The sequence below is a fragment of the Styela clava genome, chromosome 12 (assembly GCF_964204865.1).
Source record: "Styela clava chromosome 12, kaStyClav1.hap1.2, whole genome shotgun sequence".
NCBI classification, from domain to species: domain Eukaryota; kingdom Metazoa; phylum Chordata; class Ascidiacea; order Stolidobranchia; family Styelidae; genus Styela; species Styela clava.
In genome coordinates this window covers 9041416-9069329 of record NC_135261.1, presented here as the reverse complement: position 1 = coordinate 9069329, position 27914 = coordinate 9041416, and the positions used below count along the sequence as shown (strand labels likewise).

Sequence of the window (27914 nt, the reverse complement as noted above, 5' to 3'; positions counted from 1 at the left end):
GTCCACACACAATCAGAAACAAGTTTGAAATCTGAACCAATTCGTATAATTTACTATTCGATACGAACAGCCTATCCCTAATTATATATAAATTGCTTTGAGTCTTTCACCATTTACGAAACAAATAAATTCTTTCTCTTTTATCATTTTAGGAGGAGTTTTACACCACCATAATGAAAAAATCTCAAAATTGGCAGACTCTGATGAGAAGTGAGTTACATCTTTTCAGAAGAATCAAGGCATGCATAATACCCAACTTATCACGTATAGGGCGAAGCGATCCAATCCTGGTACAAAATTTAAAGCCAAAAAATACTCAAGATTTACAATTCATTATATTTACTGTGAAGTGCATTCAAAATTAAGACTATTAACAGTTAGCTGCTATTCAGACGCTAATCTAGCTACGAAATAGCAACTCGTCTAAATGCTGCTTGAAAGGCATTTGATACAATATACTATTGATCATAAGAAATGATTAAGATCAATGATGCTTTTCACGATTAATACAGTTAAAGCAATATGAAAATTATAAAATAACAAAACAATTACCCTAAATATTTTTTTGATATGTTGAAAGAGGTAGTATATGATACAATAATGTAAAACTTGAAACGAGTTTTGAAGACATTTTGTGCTGCATATAGTTGCATTCAGAACGAAAAATGAAATTCAATTAATGTAAAACAAAAAAAACTCCCTTTCAATATAAAATATTCAGATTAAGGGTTTTAAATTTTTAATATATGTATTAGGGTTTAAAATGTCGAATATAATATGTATCAAGTTTTCAGAAAAAAAAAGTATTATACAAGCACAAACAATTTGGCTTAATTCTCTTTGAAACAAGTTTTTATACCTATTTGGCCATAGCAAGCTTAATTAAATGCGGAAAAAGTTACTAATACAAAAGTTGCAGAGAACGATTTCAATGCAATTCAGTATAACCATTTTCTTAAACAGTATTTCATTATAATTCATTGTAAGTGCACAGGGTGATGTACAAAGCTCATGTAGCCATATACAGAATGCCACAGTCCATCAAACATTCGAAGAAGATATGAACATATATTGAATGATAGTAATTTTTAAACTTGATTTGTCATTAAAATTCTATATTCGGTAACGGAAAATAAGAAAAACATTTTAAGGTCATTTTAAGTTTAACTAGTAAAAATTTACATGAGATGAGAAATTTTTTGTTATTTCAATATTGGAACATCTAGCTGAATGTCTAACATTTAAATCAACATTTGTGAAAGGCACGCTTGGATGACAACATTGTCACAGGATGTGATCGTAGTGTCATGGATACTATACAAATAAAGCTCCATTTGTAGGTATTACTGTTCAAAATATGCATACAAAACTTTGCTAATCTCAGAATGTTACAGTAACAATATACTACCGTGAAACTAATAATGAATAATACTCAGTATTGTACACAAACGAGATTTCCTAAAATTAGAAAACACTGAATAAAAAGGGAACATTAGGTATATATATTGACATAAAAATTAATTACAAAGTTATATGATAGCTATTGATTATCGACAGTCTAGTAATACTTCGTCAACAACTCTTGAAGGCAGGTTGTTTTCCATGTCACATGACTCGATATGTGCATGACATGGCATGATGATTATGACACCTCTATTGGATTTTTTGTGTACGAATGTTCATCTGACACTAATTACTTGGATCCATTTCAATTTTTCCAATTTATTTTTTTGGTATTTATTTGACACGTCAGGTTGTTAGTCATTCTTTCGACTTGGCGAAATTTTAATCCTGGTCATCCTGTTCGTCACTCCAATTAATTTTCAAGTGTTCGATCACTGCTTTGAGCATTGATTCCACATTTTGTGTACGTTGGTTGACGCCTCGCATTTTATCTCGAACCTTTCGGATTTGACCTTGAATGTTGTCAACTTTGTCTTCAATGTCGTCAAGCTCACTCTAAAATATTACAAACCATGCAGTTTATTAAAACAGATATTTGAACAGGTAAAACCAATGAGTCCTCAAACTGGGCTTACAGTCCCTCTGTGGGGCAGTTGTCTGGAGTGCACAAAAAGGACTTTACTTGGTACAATTCAAGATGACTATATTAACCTGAGTTAATAGGCAGTGATCCATTCACTTCTTTTGCTTTCGTTTCCTTTTTATTATTAAACGTGGCGCTAAAATATCACACATATGTGTTAAAAGCAAAAAGAGGTATTTTTTAGAAAACAGGGTATTGAGAGTATTTGGAAATGGGCTAGAAAAAAGGAACATTTAAGAATCACTAAGATAAACATGGGAGTGGTAATGCTGACGATGAAGTGTCCAGCATTCGTCGTGGGATGAAATTATCCTAAGGGAATCGGATTCAAACCAGCAATCACTTCACAAGGTAAACAGTAGTTACACAAAGCACTTTGAGACGACTGGGTTCAGACCCAGGGATGATTGCGACACAATTAGGCCCCATGGGGCTTCAACCCATGCCTGCTAAACTAAAAAAAATGGGACCTCCTGAAGTATGAGCACCAAGATGGCGCACAACCTGAACTCAGGTTGTGTACCAGGTCGGGGTTCAGGTTGTGCGACATCTTGGTGTGCATACTTCAGGAGTACCAAAAATTGTATATACTACACATATCAGAAAACTAGTGGAAAAGTTATCACAAACTTGAAACATACTTTTTCTGGTTCCAAAGCTGTGTTAATATTTTCAGCACTGAAGCTTGAGTCCTCTAAAAACCATCTAAGAATTCGGTTTTTCATTTGGTAATGATTCGGCCAGAAATCGTAGGTTTTTTGCAAAAATCTTCTCCGTATAGGTTGTGGCATGGTGTATTCAACATCTAAAACTAATTTGACCTGTAAAATAAATTGCAAATCCAAATCAATCTTTACTCCAAGTTACTGAGAAAACCTTCATTTATGTGTTTCAACATAGTCAGTAATATACTGTAAAATGTAGATAATAACAATTTAGGTAAAGAAAGACGAATTGAAATATCTTTATATACTGAAAATTGTTTTTACCATGTAAAGTAAACATTCATACAAAGACAAGAGTCCAATATAGCAAGGAAGCTTGTAATCTGTAGCCTATCTACTACAATAAGTATTGGGCACCTATAATCATAATTAAGCATTCCGTACTGCAATATATGCAGTTTATTTTCAATTTCTAATTGGAAATTACTATATCCCTCTTCATTCAACACAAACATGTACTGGTGGATTTGTGAAACAAGCGGGAATACTTCACCTGCATTGCGAGTCTTTCCAATTTTGCATGATCTTGTACTTCTTTGATATCATCAACAGCCAACCCAACCTAGTTGAGAAATGAAGAATAAAACTGAGTAAGCAGTGATGTTTTATACAATAATTACTTTAGTATTGCTGGCTTTACTGCATCAATATACATCTTGGTTGATTCGATTTACACAATGTAATTTCGAATGTTATCAAACTAAAAACTATAATTACAGTCTACAAGCGATCAAAATTAGCTAGTTTGGATATAGCTTTGTGATCAGCATTTTTCTTATAAACTAAGTTTGAAACAAGCGATGACATATAGACACAAGAAACTATTTTTAAGATACTCTGAACAATTTATCACATTGTAGATGAGCTGGAGAGGTTGAGATATTTCATTATATCGTACCAAAACTGGTTGTTTTGAAAAATAAGGAAACTTAACTGTGCTCAGCGGGGTAGCGCTCACCACCTCTGATTACTCTGCGTGGGTCCGCAGGTTCAGATCCCATGCGGGAATAGTTACGTGCGAGAGGATTGCTGGATTCTTCGCCGCCGTAACCTCTGGTTGGTTGCGCCATCAAGTCCGTGCTTCCGAAAACAAATAATTGACTAACTAATCCATACCAGACATGGACTGGTAACCGGTCGAGAGGCCATGGTTCGCCATATGATTAAGTCGTCTTGTCGGATTTCCTCCCCCTCCGGGTAAATATGTTAATCCTACCCCATAATATTTGTTTCGATTGTTAAATGTATAACAGACTCACCAAGAGATTCATGATGATAATGCTCATGATAACCATAAATAGAAAGAAGATAGTATATGATATTCCGTCGTACTCAACCTGAAGAAAAGCAGATAATAATGGCAATTTGCAAATGCTATAATCAATTATGCAAAAGTATGGCTATTTTGTTCAACTAATGGAATTAGAAAATTAAACAAATAGTACTTTATCCAAAATTATATCTCGCAAGTGATAATCCCAGTTCCAAGCTTATCACCAAATATCTTCAGATAAACAGACATCTACTGATCTACAATGGCTAATGAAATTTGTATCCTCTCGTCCAGCGGAGCGGAGCCTCTACAATTAACCCTCAACAGAAGTTACCAACATTAAATTTTCTCCACTTCAAAATTCAGATAAAAAATATTAACCCTAAAAATATTGACTTACCTGATCATTATAATCAGTACTTGTAAATTGTGTGTTGAATAATCCATCATATTCAAATTCTCCAATCATCATAACAATTGTTTTTATTATAGAATTCCACCAATAAACAAATGCAAACTGAAAAAAATACAAAATATAATGAATGTGGGACTAAGCTGACAGTTGAATGCCCAGGAAGATGAGTATGTATGTGCGAGAGGATTACTGGACTCCTCAGCATCATACGGGTGGTTCGGTTAACTGATGGTCGCTTACGGCTTCGTCCACCATCAAATCCATACATCTGACACAAACAACTGGTTAACTTTTCCCATATCCGAAATGGACTGGTAATCAGGCAGGAGGCCGTCGTTCGCAAGATAATTACCGTAAATCTTATCCCATTTCATCTCTCCTGGGATAAATTATGAAAATCCTATCCTATCCTAAAAATGCTTATGCAACAACCCGGATATTTGACAGCAAAGTAAATGGTGATGATTCACAGTTGAGTAATAAAGGGTCAGTAGATGTATGGGGCTACTTCTTTGAATGAAGTCCAATTTTATTGGGTTCAGCATCACCTATTTATTTCACCCTGGGTAAAGTGGGGGTATATGATTGGAATATACTGCATAATACTCTTACCTGATTTTGAAAAAGTGCATGAAAACTGAAGGCAAAAGCAAATATAAAGAGTAAGAAAACAGCGAAAAATGAAAAGAACGTTTCCAACACATCGGTAAACATCAGAACATAGATTCCAAATCTCGGAAAATTTTGTATGAAGAGTAGAAGACCAATCCATGATAAGAAAACTGCTAATGCACCACATTGCCACTGCCAAGGCTGAAAATAAATATTTTAAATTTCACAATTTAGAAATTGTAGAGATGAAAGTATATTCAACCAATATAAGGTAGATGAACGAAATACAGCACTGTCGCATAGTGGTTTATAGTAATTGTGCCAGTGGCTATAGCTTATACTGCCAACCAAGTATATGTATCAGAAACATGAAAAATTTTGCCAATTTTTTATGAAATAGAACATGGATACACAGAAAATTGTTTAACTGTTTGTCAATCACAGTTTTAAGATGTTTTATATGGCAGTGTTGGGAACATCATCAACTCAAGTCAAAGGTCATCAGAGTCCCGAGTCGAGTCAAACATTGAGTTGACTCTGACAGGTGGTTAGTGAGATGATTCAAGTCTCTGACAAATAGTCCCTCGAGTTTGAGTCGAGTCGAAGACATGATTCTCCCTAACTCTGGTAATCAAACGGGAGGCATTGGCCCACCATCATATAGGGATGGGCAATGTAGAATAATTTACTATTCTAGAATATTCTAGAATAGTTAAATCGAATCCAGAATACCGAATCCTATTCTATTTTCATACTTATTCAAATAGAGGGAATTTTCCTGATTGCTGGATTTAGATGTCAAAAATTGTAAATGTATTACTATAAATGTATTATTTATTTGGAAATGTCCTTAACATTGGATTTGATTTGATACTAAACAGGCATTTCCCAGGACAATGAAATCTAAGAATATTACAATATTTTTGCTTTCAATTGTTCCAAATGTATGTAATCTCTAAATACTTATATGCTAAATTACGCTTCAAACACTTTAATAGTAAGCGGTTAAATACAAAAATAGATATGAAACGGCATTAAATCATTATTAATGTTATAGAGTGTCGAGTGTACTAAAACACACCCGCTGAGAATTAATTAGATGCAGGACCAGCGTGTGGCCACTGCAACCTATGCGACCGGTGTAAAATATTAAATTTAACCACTATCAATTAAAATCAACTTATTATTCTGTGCGATCAAGACGTGCAAAACAAGGTTCCCGTAAATTATCATATTCTATAAAACATATAATCTTCTAATAATATTCTAAAACATATCATTATCTACCCAGACTTGGCCCTACTCAAACTCAATACGTAACTATTTTCGCCAGATGTGGCATCTTTTTTTTAAGTTTATCGGCGAATAAAATTACTACAGACACTCGATCAAACGTGCGTCTATCTTGAACGATAAAAACGGACCGAAATATATGTAATCTTTTGGGAGTGAAATTTAAATGCGACAGATCGTCGTGTTATGCGATATAACTTTGTATTTCGGAAACTGGTGTAATAAAAGTAATAAAATTATTTCAAAATAATATTTGATTTAAATTAATCGCAAGTAATGTCATAACATTTTACGCCTGGCTTTTGATTTACATGCATCATTTTCTGGGGAAAACTCGCCGGTCGCGGAAAATCATTTACAGTAATGTAAAATGAAGCAAGGCACGCCTGTAAACAATTGAAGATTGTTGCAATCAGATTATCGGAATATCGCCAGTAAGTCGCACAAATAATTATTATTATTAAACCCTCGCTAGATAGCAAAGCAGGAAAACGCAAAAAATGGTGCAATAACGAGTCTTTGTCGTAAGGTGCACTTCACGACTTCTTGTCCAGAATACGCCGATTGAGATTACTGTGTTTGATGTTTACCGATTTTGCGGGTTCTTTGCGATTAGGCAAGTTTAATTAAACGAGAGAAATTTCCACGCGAGAAAGAACTCGCTCGTCTTTAATTGATAAATTAGAAATCCGAAATACAAAAATTAACGCCCGGCAAAAACGCAAAAATGGTGCAATAACGAGTCTTCGCCATGAGATGTACTTCGCCGACTTCCTGTCCAGAATACGCCGATTGAGATTACAGTGTTTGAAGTTTACCGATTTTACGGGTTCTTTCAGAGCAGACGCAAGTCTAGTTAGTTAATTAAACGAGAGAGATTTCCACGCGAGAAAAACGCTCGTCTTTAATCGATATTTAGAAACCCGACGCATGGCGCCGGAGAGGCGGAAACCGAATCCTGTTATCGGATCCTGTTGGATTCGGATACTTTGGGATTCGAATCCTCCGGATTCGGTATTCTATATTGCCCATCCCTACCATCATACTTTGAATAATATTCAAACTAATCTTATTAGTGTTCATAAATTCTCCGACTTCATTGTTAGAAGTTAATGTCATGCTCAGGTAGAAAGTAAAAACACAAAAATCAGAAAAATAAGAAAAATTTAAATTTTTAATTACATTAAAAAATCTATTAAATATTTATGAAAAAAGAAGAACAAACCTCACGAATACCAGTATTTCTTGAATAATCAGAGACATCGATGACAGTGATGATACATAGAATATAGAGACTGAGTTCTAATAAATTTGTGACGCTGAAGAAATAATGATGTTTTCTGCTGAGTACTTGGAATATCTGTTAACATAAAAAATTAAACGATATTATGGTAATAATGTCAGTTGAATGGCCAAGATTTCCAATTAGTTGAACTCAACGGGAGCAATGTATTACATTAATAAAACATAAAAAGATGGTCAGATTGTTATGAGACAAGCAAGCATGCCTGAAAAAATAGCCTCACAACTTGACCATATTTTTTGTGCTCAATGCAAGGTCACTCACACTCACTCAGAAATTAAGGAGATTGATCTCAAAGCAAAGAGCTACTGAGACTATAACAAATTAGAAGAATTAGGATTCTCAAAACAAAATGAACGAGGGGAAGTAGTCTTGCAATTAACATTTGGCGATTCATCCATAATATCAGTAACACTGATATTCCCAAGCAGGTAGGGTTAAATATGGGTGCTCCAGAAGTGTGTGTACCAATATGGAGGTAACTAATTTTGTTCGTCTACTTTACATCAAGTTGTGTAAAGGGACTGAAACCTATGGGCAGGGGGATATTCACTTGGGTAACACAGACAGTCCTTAAACTTGTGATGGAACTAAAATAAGGAAAATCAGAATAAAATTATGGCCTAACCCTAACATGGTACACACACTAAATATGTGCCAAACAACTCAACTAAAAAAAATATTCAATTGGTTGACTTTCGCATATCATAACTATGCTATCTTATCAATTCTTGCAGCTTTTTTTAAATTTCATTGGCCAGCTTCAATTCGGATACTACAATATGCTCAACTAGAACTATAATCATATCAAAAATAAGCAATAACCTCTTTGAGTAAGCTCAATGCAGCAAGGCCAATCACTGTCCACTGAGCAATAGGCCTCCAAAAAGAATGGTTTAGAGTGCAGTCCGTACCCCAAGTGCCTTGAGACGTTTCAACGACTTTGACGCAAGATCCATCGATATTGGTTGCAGTGGCATCTGGAAGAACACAAGCAAAATAAGAGTAATTTTAAATGGCAAATGGCAGCAAAACAGTCCGCAATAGAACAGAAGCGAAAAACATGGTGCATGAAATTAACTCATCGATTGCAAGCGTATAAAAGTAAGTATTGAACAAATGGGACGAGAAAACCGTGACGCAAAAAAACTTTACAATCGACTCCGATTTTAGGTTAGGAAAATTATTTACTCCCTCTTGTAAAAAGTTTTGACTCTAGCTTTGAACTCTGGAAAAATTAAATTTGCTGTATGCAAGACTTCTTTAATAGACTCTCAAGAAAACAGAAGGCACATAGAAATTCAAAACAAGCATAAACAATGTATAGTAACAGGTTAATAAAATTAACTCACTGATTGCATACGGCGGTGGAACAGTAAGCATATAAGAGTTGAAAACCGCCATGAACAATGTGTACAGCAACAGGTTAATATAGTATACTACTCGTCCATACGATTTCCACTTGTATTCAAGAAGACTGTGAACGAGGGGATGTCGAAGTAAATTTTCTCGTTTCGATTTTACCTGTAAGAAAACAAAAAAAAATTACACTGAGATAGACACAGTATTATAAGTAATCTCAAGCACCAAAGCAAAAAAATATATAAATTGAACTTTTGAAATTTTTTTTTCCTAAAATTCAATACATAAAATTTTATCATAAAATGTTTTTTAAAAAAAAAAAGATTATTCAAGTAAGTATTTGTGGGAACAATGGCCCAATGGTTAAAGTGTTGGATTTAACTATATTGACCTTGTATGTTAGAAATCGTGGGTTCAAATCTCGTGTCTAGCACCTTTCCGCATCATGTTAAGTGTCAATATTACACTAGCCACCACACTTCTGATTACCCCGCATGGGTATGCAGGTGGGATAGTTATGTGCGGGAGGCTTGCTGAACTCTTTGCCATCGTAGGGTGGTTCACGTATCCCCTGGTCAGCTATGGACCCCTCCACCATCGAGTCCATACTTCAGAAAACAATTAACTGGCTAACTAATCCCATACTCAACATGGACTGATACCCGAACGAGAGGCCGTGGTTATCTATTTGATGACACGGGATAAATATGTAAATCCCATCCTACCAGTGGTTGCTCGTATAGAACTTCGTTCAAAGTGAAAAGAGCATAACAAATGTTTAAAAAAATTGAGTGTGCAAAAAAAGCTTACCATGATCATTAGACAATGATTTTTCATCAGGATATCAGAATCATGAGAATAAGGCTCAGCATTTTTGTTAATTTTTCCATAATCGTCATAGACCTATAAGGTAGAATAGCGTTAAACGAAAGAATCTTCTTGTAAAATAATTTGCCACATTAGGTGCAAGTCACTAAATACCCTAGTCGCTGGTGAAGTCTGGGTCCCAGTATATCTAAAAATTTGAGCGGAAATAGAGTCGATTTACAACAGTTCCGAGAACCAAGTACTGTTTTGCATCATAAGTCGAGTCATCAACACAATCATATAGAGTTATCCAAAACAAGCTTATAATTCTTCAACACAAGATCAATCGACATGGTAACCAGACTAGATTAAAGTCTGCGAGTCCCATGTTAGATCTCTCTAACAGTTAGTGGAATCAATATTCAAGTCAAAGTCATCTACTTGAATAACGAGAGCCAAATTTTAGGCCTAAATTTTTGCAAAAAAGAGAATTTCTGGTTTTGTACCCTTCGCACAAAACGTTCATATGTTTGAATTCAGTTTGAACTTAACAATATGTAAAATCCACATCTGATAGTTCACGAGTTCGAATCCCATGGGGTGGTCATTATGCACAAAAAAATTTTGTGAGTCCCCGTTGTCCCACTTTGGGTCATGGAACTTTAAAATTGTTCACCACTTAAGGACACTCATGGTGTTTAAGGCACCAATGGCTAGTTACGGATTCGTTTACTGCTAAAATCTATGATATTGAAATGATAAACTGACGAGCTTTCCTCTCCTCGAGATGACAAAAAAATCTCATCTCAACACATAAAATACAGAGAAGGATATGAAGAAATACACTCACCTCGTAACTAGCATCAGATGATATAGCAATGCTCGCTTCTGATGTTACGTCACTCTGTTCCTTCCATTCAGCACAAGCATATTCATCATCGAGAAATTCAAAGTCAAAAGTAACCTGTAAAATAAGAGAGCAGAGTTAAAAAACATATAGAACATGATTTTTGGGGGCATTTACAGTTTAATGAGTACCTTATAGTTTTTATGTTCAATCTGTTTGTTTCCTCGTGCAACACAATTTCTGAAAGCCACTTCTGCAACTTCGGGCATTTTTTTAATCAGTTTTCTCATTGGAGTTTGAGTTTCCTCACCTGAAAGTAATAAAATATAATTTAGCATAAAACTATCACACTCTAGACCTGCTAAGCACAAAAAAGATAAGACGATAAGTCCTGTTATCAGTCTAATATTGGATATGGGAATAAGTCATTGTTATTATCAGGGGGGCACAAGCAAAAAGAGAGCAGGAGCCACAAATGTTAAGATTTTTCATAAGAGGAGTATGGAAACGCTGGGCTAGATTGGGAGGGTATCTGTGACTGGCTAGCGGTTACCATCCTAAGTAGAAAGAGAAGTCCCTCAATCAAACTAACCAGTGGCGATGTCCTTAGTTCTATTCTGCAATGCTTCTCTCCATTGTGTACTTTCCATGATAGCCATGGCAGATTCTTCTTTTCCATAATCGATTGCATAATCAAGAGCATTGCGTCCATCACTTGTTCTCAAGGATACATCTGCTTTCCACCTAAAGTAAAATCATGATATTGGAAATGATTTGACAATTTTAGGCCTACGAATTAACTTTTAATGGCACTTTATAAGTCATAGGTTACAAAAAAAAATAATTGACATCACAACCTAACTAACTGAAAAATACCAATGTCGAAATACTTGGTTTAATAAGGTGAATAAAAATGTTAATTTTGCATCACTCGGAACATCTTTTTTTTCAAAATTAAAATATGATTGATAATGTGAAGCGCCAGAAGATTTGAGCATTTTTCATGCTGTATTTAAAAATCAAAATCTTGTACTTGTAAAAAACCAACCAAAACGTCCACAAATGTTGAAACATTTGTAGCGAATGTCATAGGATTTGTCCAAAGATTAAAACACCAGTAAAATTTGGGATAAGATATCGGGCTCGTAATACTTTGAAAAATTGTATAAAAATAAAACCTCTCTCCTTCAAGTAAAAATTCAAGTGTAATAATTACTTACTTTAAAAGGAGTTTGACCATATCGACATGGCCTTCCTTGCAAGCAAGATGTAGAGGGGTGGTGCTTCGTTTATCTTTAGGATCAACAGGTGAGTCCGATTCGAGCAAAACAGCAGCACAGTTAACATGTCCTGTTGATGCACAACAATCAAGTGGTGTCCATTGTTTCACGTTTCTTGAAAATAAAAGTTAGAATCTATTATTTTTATATGTTTAATATTGCCACGAATCAAGTGTGAAAATTATGACAGGTATGCGAATGAAAAAAAAAAAACAGCTGCTCTTCCGAAACATGGTAGCTTCGTTTGTACGTGGCTCCTTGCCCAGAGTCTCTGTCTAACTATGAAGACAAAGTTTTTCTTAGATATCCAGCAATTTCCACATGTTTATTTGGTTAGCGTGATAGATAGGATAGGAGGATGCTTTTTAAATATTTATCCTGAAGAAGAGGAAAGTCGATAAGACGGCTTAAGCGTGTGACGATCACAGCCTCCTTTCTGGTCTGGGATTAGTTCGCCAGCTATTATTTTGTTTTTTTAAGATGCATGGACATGAACCACCCTACAGTGCGAACCAGCAATCCTCTCGCAGATAATTATCCCTCACAGCATTCAAACCTGCGAACCAGGAAGGGTAATCAGAGGTGCGATTGCAATCATATTCCTAACGCTCAGCACAATGCGCCATGCTTGAAGACAAGGGGCAGTGTTTCTCAGAGGGCCATGCGTAAAGACCCCACTCGGTACAAATGGCCATGACTTCATTAATTTATAGTAAATTGATTAAGATTCGTTTAAATCGTCGACTGTAATGCTTTTATTCTTTTGTTTTAAATTGCTTTTTTTAAACTCGGTGGATAAAACTCATGGAAACACATTGTAAGCAAAACGAGGTATTTCTATAAAATAGCGGAGAGCACAAGTGTTGAAAGTCATGATCATGGAAGTGAAAGAACCCCTGATTTAATCAATGATAAAATACCATCACCCCATACCTGGCATCAATACTGGCTCCAGCCTCCACCAATTCTTTAACGCATTGAACTCTTCCTTCAAGTGCCGCTAGATGAAGACCAGTGTTAGCATCTTCATCATCATCTCTTATCACACTCTTATCTTTCCTTATCAGTTCTTTTATCACTCGAACTCTTCCTTCTTTTGCAGCAAGATGTAATGGAGTTTGTTCATCGTCGTTTTTCAAATCCATGGCAGCATTTTGCTCTAATAAAACCTGGATAATTAACATTGAAAAATTATACAATATGAGAAAATGAATTAAACAAAAAATAAACATGCAAATACCTTGTGAATAATACAATTTTTAATGTACCGATGGCGTATTATACTATGAAGCTACTAAAATTGGGTATTATGACGTATCACTTTCTGGTAATATGACGTTTTATCAATGCTTTAAATTTCTTAATATGTTTTTATATTCAATTTATTTTCAATTATTCACTTATTTATTATATTTATTTTTTTTTTTATTATATTTATTATATTTATTATATTTATTATTCAATTATATTCACTTTCTGGTAATATGATGTTTTATCAATGCTTTAAATTTCTTAATATGTTTTTATATTCAATTTATTCGCTGAGGCAGATTTTCACGAAAAGTATTTGTGATGTTTCAACTGAAGGTATATTTATCATGTTCCAATATAACGCGGCACTATCCCACCATCAATTAAACGCAAATTTTAATTTAATTCAATTTATTTCAATAGTAATAAATGCACATACGTCGCTTACATCACTGCACATGGCTAAAAGGTTGAGTCAACTGAAAGATTTTTTCATTCATTAGTCTGTCTTATCCTATCCTATAAAAGTAGCATTTCGAAGAAAAATACTCTATATCTGTTGTATTTTATCACAAGTTATATTTAGGAAAAGTAATAAGAAGAAATAGGAATTACCTTGAGTATAGTAAAATGACCTTTGGAAGCTGAAGTATGAAGGGGAGTGTCGCCGTATTTATCAGGAGCATTCATCAGTTCTCGAATCTTTTTGTGATCTTGTAATATTTTCTAAATCAAAAATATGATATTAAAAAAAACAAAATGAAAACCACAAAGTATGTTTAGATAACTTTAAACATCGAATTTTTTAAAAACAAAAAGCTAGATTAATATAGTGTTTAAATATTGTTTCTTTGATGATAAAAAACAGTTTTAAAATTTTCGCAGTTTAATAGTTCATGGAAGAATTATAAAAAAGTAAATCATTACTTATCGATTTTAATCGGTAAGTATGTTGATAGGTATTTGTCTGTCTGTCGGTATGTCTGTCTGTATGTCTGTTTGTCTGTTGAATGCACGCGATATCTCATGAAAGCGGGATTGAATCTGCTCCAGATTTTGGATGTGCATTCATCTTATCTCGGACCAGAAGCCTATTGATTTTAGGCGAATTATGTCGTATAATTAGCGAGTTATTATTTAATTAGTGATGGGACACAAGGTGTCACTATGGAGTGAGTGCGCTGTTTTTGGGGATCCCCTAACTTTCGATCGATTTTTCTATAAAATTAAATTCACCTGTAAAACATCAGCTCTATCTTCTTCAGCACATTGATGCAAAACGTTTCGTTCTTGTTTGTCGACAGCTGTTATATCTGCGCCATGATCGATCAGTAATTGAATCGTTTCCAGTTGTCCATAATTTGCAGCAATCAACAGCGAAGTGAAGTCGTCATTATCTTTAGCATTGATTGTTGCACCACTGTAAAATACATGATAAGTTTTTTATTCATGTTATTGAAACAAAAATTGAAAAATGGACAATTAAATAAAGATTTGGATATGAATAGTTTTGGGGCCATGTTCACAACACGACGTAAGCACTTCTAGTTGGCGTGGCACAACCATTTTTACACATGTTATTCCTAACTCCCACCTGACTATGTCATTCAAAACAAACTATACTACCTGTCATCCAAGACGCGCAGACGATCACCCAAAATCGAGCAAGCTATTTCTCTTGTTTTCTCGTCGTAGCGATCCGATGTGAGAAAGATCACTGAGTGAGTTTGTGATCGTTGGCGAAGATGCCCTTTCCAGCGATAGTATCTATACTTTGGCAAGCTCTTTGATGTGATTGTGAGGTCGTAGTGGCGTAATCTTTGGAAGCCGGCGCCAGGTGGGAGTAAGAAATAACAAATGCAAAAATGGTTGTGCCACCCCAAATACAAGTACTTTCGTCGTATAGTGAACATGTGCCTAATTTTGGTGGTCAAAACTTGGTTTTGAGAATTTTTGTCAACCCTGTTCTATATATCCTGTGAATCTTCTCCAACAACAAAATCAAATTTTTGAAGTACTCACCAATCCAACAAGTATTTAACAATTTGAAAGTGGTTAAATTTGGATGCCAAAATTAGTGGAGTGGAACCAGTGTCATCTGCTAAATTTACACGAGCTCCGTGAATGGCGAGTAGTTTCACAATTTGCAAATGTCCGTTGTTTGCGGCAAGATGCAATGGGGTTTCTCTATTCCTTCTTTTCGAATTGAGCAAACTTTTTTCTGGTAGAAAGAAAATTTTTTTTGACCAAAGTTGATTTTGACATTAAAATCTGTATAGACTACTATTAGAAATTTCAATTTCAACTTGAGAAGGCAATCAATTTAAATTTTCAAGTATCTGAAAAAGGTTTTTTACATAGCCCTTCAACTTTTCATTTTGTATCATGACATCTGAATTTTTTTTACAAATTTATATTAGTGAATTAAGCGCAAACATTAAGAAATTTGGGAATTTTTTAATGTGACGATCGTTTAAGTCTTTTGGACCGAACAAGCTTACACTGATAACTAACAATACGTAAGTAGATACTATTTTTGTAAGACTGAAACTTTTCTGGTTCTGCATTACCTACCCATTTTATTACCCCATGGATGATGAAGTCATCTCTACCCAACATCGCTATAGAGACTAAATAATTCAGAGGTAGTAACATCAACAACAAAGAGTAACAATTTATGAACAATATTTGAAATATTACAAAAGCAAAAGTGGAAAACATTAGGCCTCGTGCCAAAATTAGCGAAATTTTTTAGCTAATATATCAAAATTTGGTTTTAGTCTGATTGTGGCAGCATCAGGCGCGTCAGCTTGAATTATCCGACAGGCCGGATTTGGGCGGCAGGTCATAGTTTGCCCATGTTAGAATCTAACTATTACCTAAACTTTTTGCCTTTTCAACCATATATCTTGTGATGTCAAGATGACCACTGTCCACAGCAAGATGCAATGCTGTGTTCCCATCATTATCTTTATCTTTCAGCATAGTGATAACAAATTTATCACCAAAATCTTGTTGTGCTTTTGAGATAAGAAGCTCAACGATCTAAAAAGATAATAGCAATACAAGGTTTGAGTTATTCAGTTGCAGTACCTCTTGGCAATTCAGCAGTTGCAACAATTTTGCTTAGAGATGAGTTTTTTAGAATGGCTTGGTGAATATCATAACATGCTAAACGGTGAGAAAAAGTTTGCCAACATAACTCTGATTATTCTACCAGAGTTAGCAAGTTAAAATTCCCTGTTGGATAATTATGTACAAGAGAATTGCTGGACTCATCGCCATCACAGAGTGGTTCTGAAAACCGCTGGTCAGTCAACAGACCATCAGAGTTTTAAGACGAGTTATTCAAACAGTTAAATCTCACTGTATATTAGTTGCTGACGAGTCTTGAGTGATTCCATTCTGTGAACTTGAGTAACTTTGAATCTCAGAGAAATGGTGACTCGAGTGGTCAGTTAATGCCTGTTAGTGACAGAGTCTCAAGTCGAGTAAATCTCACAGTCTTGAGTCATTCCATTTAGAGGACTCGAGTAACTTTGAATCTCAGAAAAATGGTGACTTGAGTGTTTAGTTAATACCAGTGAGTCACAGACCATCGGAGTTATAAGTGGAGACAATCACAGAGTTAAGTATCACTACATTTTAGTTGCTGATGTGCCTTGAGTCATTCCAGTCCTTGAGGACTCGAGTCCAACTCAAGATGAGTCAATGACTCAATACTGTCTCAAATACTGTCATCAAATCCATGAATCTTAAACGAATAGCTGGTTGACTATCACAAAACCAGACATGGACCGGTAACCGTGGTTTAACATATGATAACACCATTTTATCACCAATTTTTTTCGATATTTCACACTTAAAAAAAACAAAAACAGCATAAATTTCAATGCTAACCTCCAGGTGTCCCTCTCCTGATGCGAGATGTAATGGAGTTCCATTTTCTTCATCTTTGCATCTAATGTTGGCTCCCATATGCATCAGTAATTCTGCAATGTCATTGTGACCATACACAGCTGCTATATGTAATGGTGTCATCTGCTGTTTATCCATTGCCTGAAATTATAGTAAGGTGTGAGCTAGTAAAGCCGGAATTCAGGATTTATTATGGCATAAGGATCAATATTTGTGACATACTACACCCCCACACACTTCAATGTAAAAAAGACATAAATAACCACCAAGGTCCCCAAGTTAGATTACAGTTAGTCAAAAGAATTTGCACTCAATCGTCCCACTGATTACCCAGCTGAGGATTCTGAGGTTGAAATCAAGTGGTAAATAAATGTAAGTTAGAGCAGAGTTTCCCAAACTTTTTGAGCCACGGACCCTTATTTGTGAATCTTAGTTTTAACGAACACCCATCATATGTCGTATCAATTTCTGTGCTTAACCAACATAGGAGGATAATGTTTCATTTATACTAAAAACGACATTAATGTGATTCTTGGGCGCAATTTGTGGCTAGAAAACTTGCAGGTCCGACTCTACGACAAGTCTCGACCTGTATTTTGTCATCCTATTGGTAAGAGCTGTAAATTGAGCATCACATATGTAAGTAGTTACACATGTAAATCGTTACAAAAGTCAACAAAATTTGGATTGCCTTTTCTGACAGAAATTCATATTTGTCCGAAACGCTCAACCGAAAACTTCAGACTCCTCATATCGTTGCGGACCCCCTGTGCGGCCATCACAGACTCCAGTTTGGGAGCTAGAGGATTAGAGGATTGGACTGGAAATCATCTTTTCCAACTTTGCGTGAAAATATTTTAATATTTTACCTCAACCAAAATGCCTGGGCGTTCCAACAAAACTCGTACAACTAAAGTATTTCCCCTCAGACAAGCTTGATGTAGTGGTGTGAGTCCATAAAAATCTTTTTCATTTACAGACGCTCCTTCGCTGAGCAAAAACTTGAGAATATTAATATTGTCTATTTCTGCTTTTGTTGGACTTCCGTCATCTTGCTCATCGTCCTAAATCATATGAATAAAAAGTTAGAAAAATTATGTCAAATAGATTTTTTATTGGAGGATATGCATGACACAAAATATCCAAAAATATTGGAGAATAGGAAAAATTATTCTTATGAAATAAATGAATGGACTCAAATGGTGTGTTATATTTCGACTTATTTTTTTAGATATATACACATAATTTTAGATGAAAAAAATGGCTGATCGTCAACAAAAATGGAACAAAAAACAAAAATGGCAAAATTTTTATCACAAATGTTGGTTAGTTTACAATCCTGACAATAAAAATTAAAAACCATCAAAAAAAAAACAACAATAATTTTATTTGACGAAGAAAATTCGAATTGAAGCATTTTGTAACAAAACTCAGAATGCTAAATATCCCAATCTTCTGAACAAGTGACATAACAACAAAATATCGAAAATAAATTTATAAATAAAATTTTAGGATGCCAAAAAATATCAACAAAACATGCAAAGCAGATAAAAATAAAATAACGCATACCGAAAAATAAAAATATTTAAACATGAAATTTGCAATGTCTTACCGACGCGTCATTTGAATCACAACTACTGTACTAAAGATACAAAAATATCTATCGTTAAAAAAAAAAAAAACTACTGAAAATAATTAAGTAAAAGTAATTCTTAAAAAATAGGTGAAGTGATTAAATTATTTCCATTATTAGGTTCAACTATATAAGGGGTCTAGAGTTAGAGTCAGAAATCAAAGTTTGGCTAAGTCTGAATCAAAATTTGGATTTTTCAGAGTCAGAGTCAACTTTCGATGGTTAAAAAAAGTCAGAAGTTTCCCAATAAACACCGGGCGCATTGAGTCCACCAAACGTTCTTAGCAGTCTGCTGAAAAATGCAGGGAGTTGGAGCCAAATTTCAAGCCAGTGTGTTGGAGCCAAATTTCAATCCAGGGAGTCAGAGCCAAATTTCAAGCTGGGGAGTTGGAGCCAAATTTCAAGCCAGGGAGTCGGAGCCAAATTTCAAGCCAGTGAGTTGGAGCCAAATTTCAATCCAGGAAGTCGGAGCCAAATTTCAAGCCAGGGAGTCGGAGCCAAATTTCAAGCCAGGGAGTCAGAGCCAAATTTCAAGCCAAGGAGTCAGAGTCAAATTTCAAGCCAGAGTTGTAGTCAATGATAAATTTTGCCAACTTCGTGGCACTGAACTGTATGGATGTTATATTATTAGTTTATATATGAATATAAATTAACCTGATCTGATAAAGCAACAGACTTCGTTCTTCTTTTATATTTTGCAACAAGATGTAACGGCGTCATATCATCCTCTCCTTTCACATGAATATCTGTAAAAATAATTTTCCAATATCTCTATCTCACTTGAAAAATAATTTAATACTGATTGATTGTGAGCTCAAAGTTGATGACTGGCACATTGTGCGTTAGTAACCGTAGTGCCACAAGCCGCAGATTTGAACATTGTGTCCGATATATATGCACACGAAGATTGCTGAACTCAATACTGATGTTGAGTCATTCACATAACCACTAGTCAGTTACAGCGACCTCTACCATCAAGTCCATGCAAGCGAAACAAATACCGGGTTAACCATTCCCATACCCAACATGAACTGGTAACTGTTCAGAATATGGTTGAGTCGTCTCATCAACTTTTCTTTTCTATCCTAATCTAACTCTATGTAAGAATTTAAATATTTTCAGACTTCAATGTTATTTTATTCAAAATGAAGAATGTCAAATTGTGCAAAGGGGGAATGTATCAAAGTGGGGGTGGCGTAATGGCCCAGCAATAAATGCATCAGGCATAACTGTGTTGGCACTAAAGATCAAAACCGCAGGTTTCATCCCCATGCCCCCACATCTTACCTCGCGCCTTGCGGCCCTAAAAAATAAAGGTAACTTCTTACATATTGTGAGATACCAGTGGCTACTTGCTTAGAGCCTTGTTGAGTAAATGTGTGAATGAAAGAATATAAAAATTATTTAGAACCCACGGATATATATTACCTGCACCATATTCCACTAATAGTTTGCACATATCCAGGTGATTATATTTGGCTGCATAATGAAGTGGAGTCAGTTTTTCTGCATCTTTTCGAGCCAACTTTTTTCTCAACTGTGTCACGTTAAATTTCTTTAGTTTGTTCTGCATGATTTCAATGTCTCCATCTCTGGCAAGCTAGAATCGTTAGAATAATATAGAATCAGGAATTTATTGTCTATGTTTCTATTAATTAACACAATTATACCAAGATAGCGTTGTATAAATTGCCATTAAGTTCATGTGTGAAATCAAATTACTGGTTTAGGCTACTATTTCCATAACCAACTGAGACTGGTAACTGGACGATCGGCTGTAGTTCGCCAGACAATTAAGACGTTTTATGGCTTTCCTCTCTTACAAGATAAATATGAAAATCCTATACCCAGGTCACATACGGTCCAGCAGTAAGAGAAATATGGAACTAGGTACAGGCAGTTCATCATACGAGATTTCAACTAAACAAACATCCCTTTATTGTGGCCTGCGCCTGAAGCAGGAAATTTTTTGATGGTCTCCTCATTGTTATAGAGTGGTAAACATAACATATGTCATCTTATCATAATTTCTTTCCCTCCAGTAAAAATATCAAAAATCGCTTTCTAACTCCTAAAAATTAGTATAAGAGCATTCTTCATACCTGATGAAAAGTAGCTTGATCGATTTCCTCTTGGTCTATTCTTCCCTGAGCAGTTTCTCTATTAATGATCGAGTCATTATTAGGGGAGATGTACGAGGCAGGGCTGTTAAAAAAGTCAGTAAAATGTATTGCTTTGTCAGATAATTGCTCCAAATGAAGCTTTAAACAAGCAGATAAACAGATGAGTCAACAATGAAACAACAAAATGTTATCAGTAGATTTAGACATGATATACTCTCTAATCAACCTTTTATCTTGTGAGATTTTGAGAATATATGTGGAAAAAATTATTAATTATAAAAAGTTTGATTTGAATTGGTATGAATCTAGTACTGCTTGAAATCGGTACCAAACCAGGAACCAGAACATTTTTAACTATTAATCTGTCATTTATGTGAAGAAACTACTACTGAAATCAATATAGTCATTTGTTATAAATGTTTGGATTGGGGAATATTCCTGCACTAAAATAATTTTCTAATCAATTCAAATTGATTTATTTACACACTTACTAAAAAAAGAAGGGAATGCAGAAAATTCTAAAAAATTCTAATAGAAATAATTACATCTAAAAAGCTGCTTTATGGGATGGTTTTTTAATCATGTTTGAACCATATTCACCTTTTATTTCAATAAAAAGTTAAAGATTATACAAGTCAAAAATATATTTTCTTCTCATTATATCAAAAGAGTTGTTCAAGTTTCTTCCCTTCGGGTTAAAGGTCACAATGTGCGAAATTTGAAAGATTCAAACGCTATATGTTTAATCGAGTTGCTCTGTATATCTAAATAGCTACTTGTCAACAGTCTTGTTCAAAAGATGATGATATGTATACTTTACCTGTTGTTAGCAGAATTGGTTGTTGCCATGGCGATAAAATCCTTTTTATTTCAAATTGTAAAATTGTGCAAATTTTCTATTTAAGACATATTCTGACCTACTTTTATGTAAAACTCAGTCAATGAAAAAATTGAAAAAATCAATATTTTGTTGTTGTAATAGACATTGACACACAAGTCTTCCAGAGATAGCCAAATTCACATAATACATCCTTCTATTTTAAAATAATATTCTTGAACATAAAATATCAATGTATTTTAAATTAAGTCGGGTAGTGAATCATCACAAATTTAAAGACACTAATACCCTAATGCAAAACAACAAGTTCAGGGGTAGGAAGATTAGTATCCAGCTCACCGAAGTATTTAATTGAGCCCACAGAAGTGATTCATCTGGCCAAAATATACCTGCAGAAATTATGACTATCGTTTTTCGTAATATAAATTTTCATCGAAAATATTGACGAAAATAACGTCATAATGAACCCGATTGTTACAGTGTGCTTCTTATTATTATTTAAACATTAGACTAGCTGTTGTAAATAAATCGTTTTTTTTTTCTTTCAGTTTTTCGTATTGAGTCTCTGGCCCAGTAACCAAGTCTATTATGTGTAACTGGACCACCCTACAGAGGAATTGCCCGACCCTGAACAAGATTTACGAAATCAATCTCAAATCAGTTGTATATCGAATAATCAAAATATATTTTGATAAATCTATTTACGGTAATATATCAAATATCACCAATTCAGAATGTATTCAAAAAATCAACCCGTGTCGGACCACTCAACTCAAATCTCAAATTAAACTTTTTAATGATCTATGATTTTACTTATACAAGCACCACACATCCTGTGTCTATACTAAAAGGTCTGTATAAGAACTGATTCCTTGTTCCTAGTTTACTATTGATATAGAGTGAGACAATATATCAACTATTATTCTGAGATCAAGTTTCAGAGAAAAGAAAACAACACAATGGGTGATTGAGATACCATAGAATTCAGGAAGCCAGTGACTATGTGTATCATCTATTCTTCATTCTATTGTCTTTAGAGGAAGTTTCTTAATTATGATAGGGTAAGAAACAATGACTTGCTTTTCTGCATTTAACATACGGCATCTTGTATGAAATTATTACTTGGATGAGAATAGGATTTTTGATATTTATCAATGAAGAAAAGAAAGCTGGATAGACAGCTTAAGCATATGGCAAACAATATTTATAGACATTATGGACTTGATGGTGGAGAAAGTCGTAACCTACCGTACTAGTGATTATGTGAACCAGACAATGACTACAAATCCTGACACAAATAATTATCCTTAATCAAATTCAAATCTACATTAAATACAAGAAGTTGTGTGGAGCACCCTAAGATTGCGAATCTCGCACATAATTATTCTTCATTAAACTCATATCTGAGGACGAACGAAGGTAATCAGAGAATGTTGCTAACACTTATCCCAAACCGCCAAATGCTTTTTAAACTGAACTTGCATACCTAGATTATTCAAAATTATGAAATATTAACAATATCACCAAATAGACTACAGAAAGAAAACATAACTACATGGCGTTCATAAAGTCCTGTTACAATTCCAAAATATAATGTAAACAGACTTAATAACAAAAAACTATGAAAATATAGTGATATACACATTTCCATTCTCATTCTTACCAGTTCAACATCACAAATTTTTTTAGTTCAATGCTGTGGCGCATCTACGTAAAATGGAGCCCATGGCAAAGTTTAAAAATGGTCCCCCCTTGATTAATGACCGACAATTATTAATAACGGCAGTTGTTAAATTGAAATTCTTGTAAGTTGTTATCCAAGTAAAAATTATTCAATTGTTTTATTGAAACATTATACGATTAATAAAACTTTTCACCCTTTTTACGTCCGATCCAAACAGGCCATGGCATGATCCATGGCTACCCTCCTTTCCCTTATATATGCCACTGGTTCAATGTTACTTCAGTATACAACCATCCTTCCTACAACCGAATCAACCCTTAATAATACTGATTCAACGAGAGGATAATCCCTAGCAGAGAAACAGTAATCCTATTACAAGGTAAACATAACCTACATTGTCAGTTTTGAGCACCCATCCTTGCTATCTGGCAATAAATCCTTGCTAAGAATGTAATACCCTGGGGGCTGAGAGAAGTGGATTCCATAAAAGTACATAATAGTACTACTATACAGAGTGTCAATAAAGTCCCTTTGCAATCTGAATTTTTTTAAGTCACTTCTCATTATATTTAAACCAAATTTATTATTTTTCAATCAGTAATTTTACTTTTTTTACATTTAATACATTTGTGAGGGTCACAATATTACATGGTATCGATAACTCCACTTTGCAATTTTAAAGAACTTCAAGATTTTATGGAGACGATATATATCAGTCAAATAACTGAAATAGTAAAACTAGACTGCTCAATTATTAGTTACATACTACTAGTGACAATTTTTTTCGAAATGAAAAAATATTCTGGTGTATTATAATCAGTAACAAGCAGGGAAAGTCTAATCCGAGTAATCCACTTCACCAAAATCATTTTAAAATAATATTTTTGAATATGGAATATCTAAATTGGGATATGCTCAACAAAGAACACATAAAAGCCAATGTATATTTAATGAATTTGCATTGAAAATATAAATAAATTGCAGATAAACAATGTTTTGACACTTGACAGGTTTTCCATTTACTAAAGTTTTTAGAAATAAAATGAAGGACTTTTTGGTCATATTGTCTGACTGTTGTTTAAATGCATAATATGATAAATGTCCAAATGAAACTATTCTAAATCTAAAACTGAAAAATTAGAATTTAAAAATGATTAATTTTAAATCAATTACAATAACCATATTTATTTTGGATATACCTGATATGAATTAATCTTACATAACGTTTTATAATTAAGCTTTGATTTTCAGTAAAAAAATGAGTAAAATTGACTATGCCAACTGTGATATGACACTTTTGAAGCATTTAACGTAGTCATTTTAGCTTTTGCTATAAAACCCTTGCAAAAATTGCCTAAGGATCCCCTAACGTAAAACATAAAAGCAAAGAGAAAGGAATAGTAATTAGTACACACTAGTTCCATCCACCATAAGATAACTCATAAAAAAGTTTTATTTTACAGAATTTTAAAGTAATGAAAACTGATGATATGACCAAAATATTTTGAAATCAAAAAATTAACCAATTCGTCAAAATGTCTTAATTAACAAGAGCTCAAATCTTACCCCTCAACATTCATTGCAGGATTTGAAAATGACGTAGTCTCCATATTTAACTTGTTCTGTAAAAACCAAAATCAAAATCGTTCTTAGTTGTTACAGATTGATAACAGAGAAAAAAATTGGATTGAAAGAGATAATCATATGGTGAACTTATGCCCCTGAAGGCCCTGATATACTGTGATTGGAAGTTTAGGATAGTGAAGGGGTATATTACTATAGGTTAAATTGAACACATATGGCGACTAGGAGAATATAATCATTCGATGGGATTCAAAATTGGCCAAATCCAGGGTGTCGTTACGATATGACGTAATATTACTCTATAGTGCCACATGTGTTAATGTTCTTGTAAAACGTGCTAGTCATTTTGTAATCGTTCTATTGTGCACTTTATGTTTTTGGTAACATAAGTTGGTGATGTCGAACTCGTAAGACTAGATAGATAACCAAGCATGGTGTCAGAAGCGGGATTCCAACCCACACCTCTATTCGGAGATCAGAAATTGAAGAGGCAAAGCGAAACCGAAACGATTCTAATTCTTTTAAAATCTGTGTTTAATCTGCCTTTTTTGGATTGAATTTACGCAAAACCCCCTTTAAAAGGCGGTTTCAAAACATACAATGTTTCTTTACCTGTGCTAAATTGTCTTGTGAAGTATCTGACTGGTTGTCTCTACCTGACGCCGAGATCAGAAATTGAAGAGGCAAAGCGAAACCGAAACGATTCTAATTCTTTTAAAATCTGTGTTTAATCTGCCTTCTTTGGATTGAATTTACGCAAAACCACCTTTAAAAGGCGATTTCAAAACATACAATGTTTCTTTACCTGTGCTAAATTTTCTTGTGAGGTATCTGATTGGTTGTCTCTACCTGACGCCGACTCAACTCTAATTGGGACCAATTCGTGATTTATTGTCGATGTAGAACTGGTACCATCTATAAAATAAAAGCATCTCATAAACAAAAATTAAACAGTAAAATACACAAAATACTGATAAAACAAACTATTATATCATAAATATAAGTGTGTTTCTTATGAGCGACATTCTTTCGGTAAATGACCCATGCACCATGAGAAAAATTCAATAAGAATTATTTACATATTGTCATGTGTTAAGTACACGAATAATTGAAAAAATACGTACAAATGAACAAAATCATATATTAATTATTTAACGATTTAATCCAGTTGCTTCAGATAGTATTCAATTCGATTTCAGAGAAAAAAAATATTTAAAGTGTGCCTTGTGATAATAGGCCTATATATTTATATCAGAGTATCCACTTTCTAAATCCAATGTATGCCTACGAATATGAAGAGCAGATCGACCTTAAGATTCAGTTAGATCAGAAATAGAATTAGGAGGCTTGAAATTATTCTTCACAGATTATTACTGCTAATCTACACTTATTTATCATATATATTATTAATTTATAAGTATTATCCTTATTTTGCAGCTCGTTAATAAACAAGAGGTTATATAACAATCATTTCGACACTCAAATACCCCTCAGAATTCAAAATAAGCCCTGATTATGTCACATAGTAGAACAATATTTAATAACACACAAGCATGTAAATCACTGTTCCAAATAATTTCCGAAATAATAATTTCAAATATGGAATATCAAATATATATACAAATCTGAAATGGTTATTACATAATAATTAATAAAATGATAAGGTGTAAACAATGTGTCATGTTCTCTTTTAAACAAGAACATACGTTTGATTCAAACTTCATTTTTTGTCCTAAATGCTCAAGATGACAAATTTTTTAATGTATAATCTAAGATCTATTCAAAATCAGGAATTAATCAAAATTTTTTAATACACTTGAATATCATCTCTTATTTTCAGACTTCCATGATAAAGATTCTACTTTAAAATTCATCAGAACAGTTCAAATAACAAGCCTATTTGAAAAAAAATTACATACCGGACGCAGTAGTTTCAACAGGTGTTAGTGACGATGTTCCTGTCGTATTTTCTAATAAATACAAGCTATCTTCATTCGTGCCTGCCGTAACACCTTCCCTATTGTTTGCCATCCTATTTGAAGTGAATACGGCAACTCTCTATTATTTAAAGATCGTTTTATTTGTCCGCACGAGAGAGAGATGACATAAAAATTTGACGTACCTAGCAAACAAAAGCAGGTAAGGTTATTTGTAATAATCGTATTGAAATAGTGAGATTCTCTATAAAGAGTAAACTTCTCTAAGTAAACAAGAAGTCACATTGAGTCAATGGGGAATACATTTTACACTATTATGAGTGTCATGGGACAATGTTATGTTTCCACGACAATAAGCTTATTTAGAAAATTACAGGCTTCAAAATATGAAAATACAGACTTATTAAAAATTTATGACTCTTGAATAAATCGTGTTCTCTCAGTACACATACATAAATTCACTAGTTTTTCTAAACTGTTATATTTTCAAAGAATATACATGTGAGACCTGTCTTATAACCTCTTATTTATTCATTTTGATATCTAATGAGACAATTAAACACACAATGATGTTAACTAAAATGCTTAAATGTCCATTATTACACGAAAGACATAACTTTGCTCAGTGATAAATCTTATTTATTTCTGATTGCGCATGAGATTACTTTGTGCAAATGACCAATAAAAAATCGATTTAATATAACCTCAATAATTGAGGCATAATCTGATTTCTAAGTTTAGTTATTATACTGCATTTCTAGCAAGTAGACATAACAATTTTGGAAAATCATTCTATAAAATCTTCTAGCGACTATTCCAATCCATCTGAAGTCTACTGACCTTCATAGCGCAATATAACGATTTATATATCACGATCTAACTGTTCCACAGAGAATACTGGTATGTACGATCAATATCACCAAACCTTCAATCATTGATTTAATATAAATACACGGATGGATACCCTTTCTTTTTATCTTTT

The 27914-nt window shown here is 33.9% G+C and overlaps 2 protein-coding genes across 7 annotated transcripts in view; one reads left to right on the top strand and one right to left on the bottom strand.

Moving 5' to 3' along the window:
• LOC120330351 (E3 SUMO-protein ligase PIAS1-like) overlaps positions 1-27914 on the top strand; it is a 140310-nt gene that overhangs the window by 36369 nt on the left and 76027 nt on the right. The gene's annotated exons all lie outside the window — the stretch shown is intronic.
• On the bottom strand, positions 330-27914 carry LOC120329316 (transient receptor potential cation channel subfamily A member 1 homolog). 5 transcript variants are annotated; one of them, XM_078118283.1, is made up of 29 exons: positions 27773-27907; positions 26915-27117; positions 25801-25910; positions 24978-25033; positions 20869-20971; positions 20195-20366; positions 19421-19512; positions 18746-18775; positions 18003-18197; positions 17116-17274; positions 16095-16260; positions 15238-15436; positions 14452-14635; positions 13831-13941; positions 12898-13133; positions 11905-12078; positions 11277-11428; positions 10876-10994; positions 10688-10801; positions 9841-9933; positions 9021-9192; positions 8494-8648; positions 7591-7725; positions 5073-5273; positions 4446-4562; positions 4032-4109; positions 3266-3334; positions 2689-2868; positions 330-1959 (listed from the first exon to the last, which is right to left on the bottom strand). In XM_078118283.1, the coding sequence occupies exons 2-29, from the start codon at positions 27024-27026 to the stop codon at positions 1786-1788; spliced, it is 3858 nt and encodes a 1285-aa protein (XP_077974409.1). In that variant the 5' UTR covers positions 27027-27117; positions 27773-27907; the 3' UTR covers positions 330-1785. The 5 variants fall into 5 exon arrangements, with proteins under 5 accessions (XP_077974409.1, XP_077974411.1, XP_077974412.1 ...); XM_078118285.1 differs by lacking the exon at positions 26915-27117 and having other exon boundaries at positions 27773-27914; XM_078118284.1 differs by lacking the exon at positions 18746-18775 and having other exon boundaries at positions 331-1959.

Coding starts and splice junctions, on each gene's coding strand:
- LOC120329316 (XM_078118283.1), bottom strand. CDS start 27,026: ATGGCAAACAATAGGGAAGGTGTTACGGCAGGCACGAATGAAGATAGC. Junction 12,079..12,897: donor GGAGCCAGTATTGATGCCAG/GTATGGGGTGAT, acceptor TTTATTTTCAAG/AAACGTGAAACAATGGACAC. Junction 2,869..3,265: donor TGGAAAGACTCGCAATGCAG/GTGAAGTATTCC, acceptor TTTATTTTACAG/GTCAAATTAGTTTTAGATGT.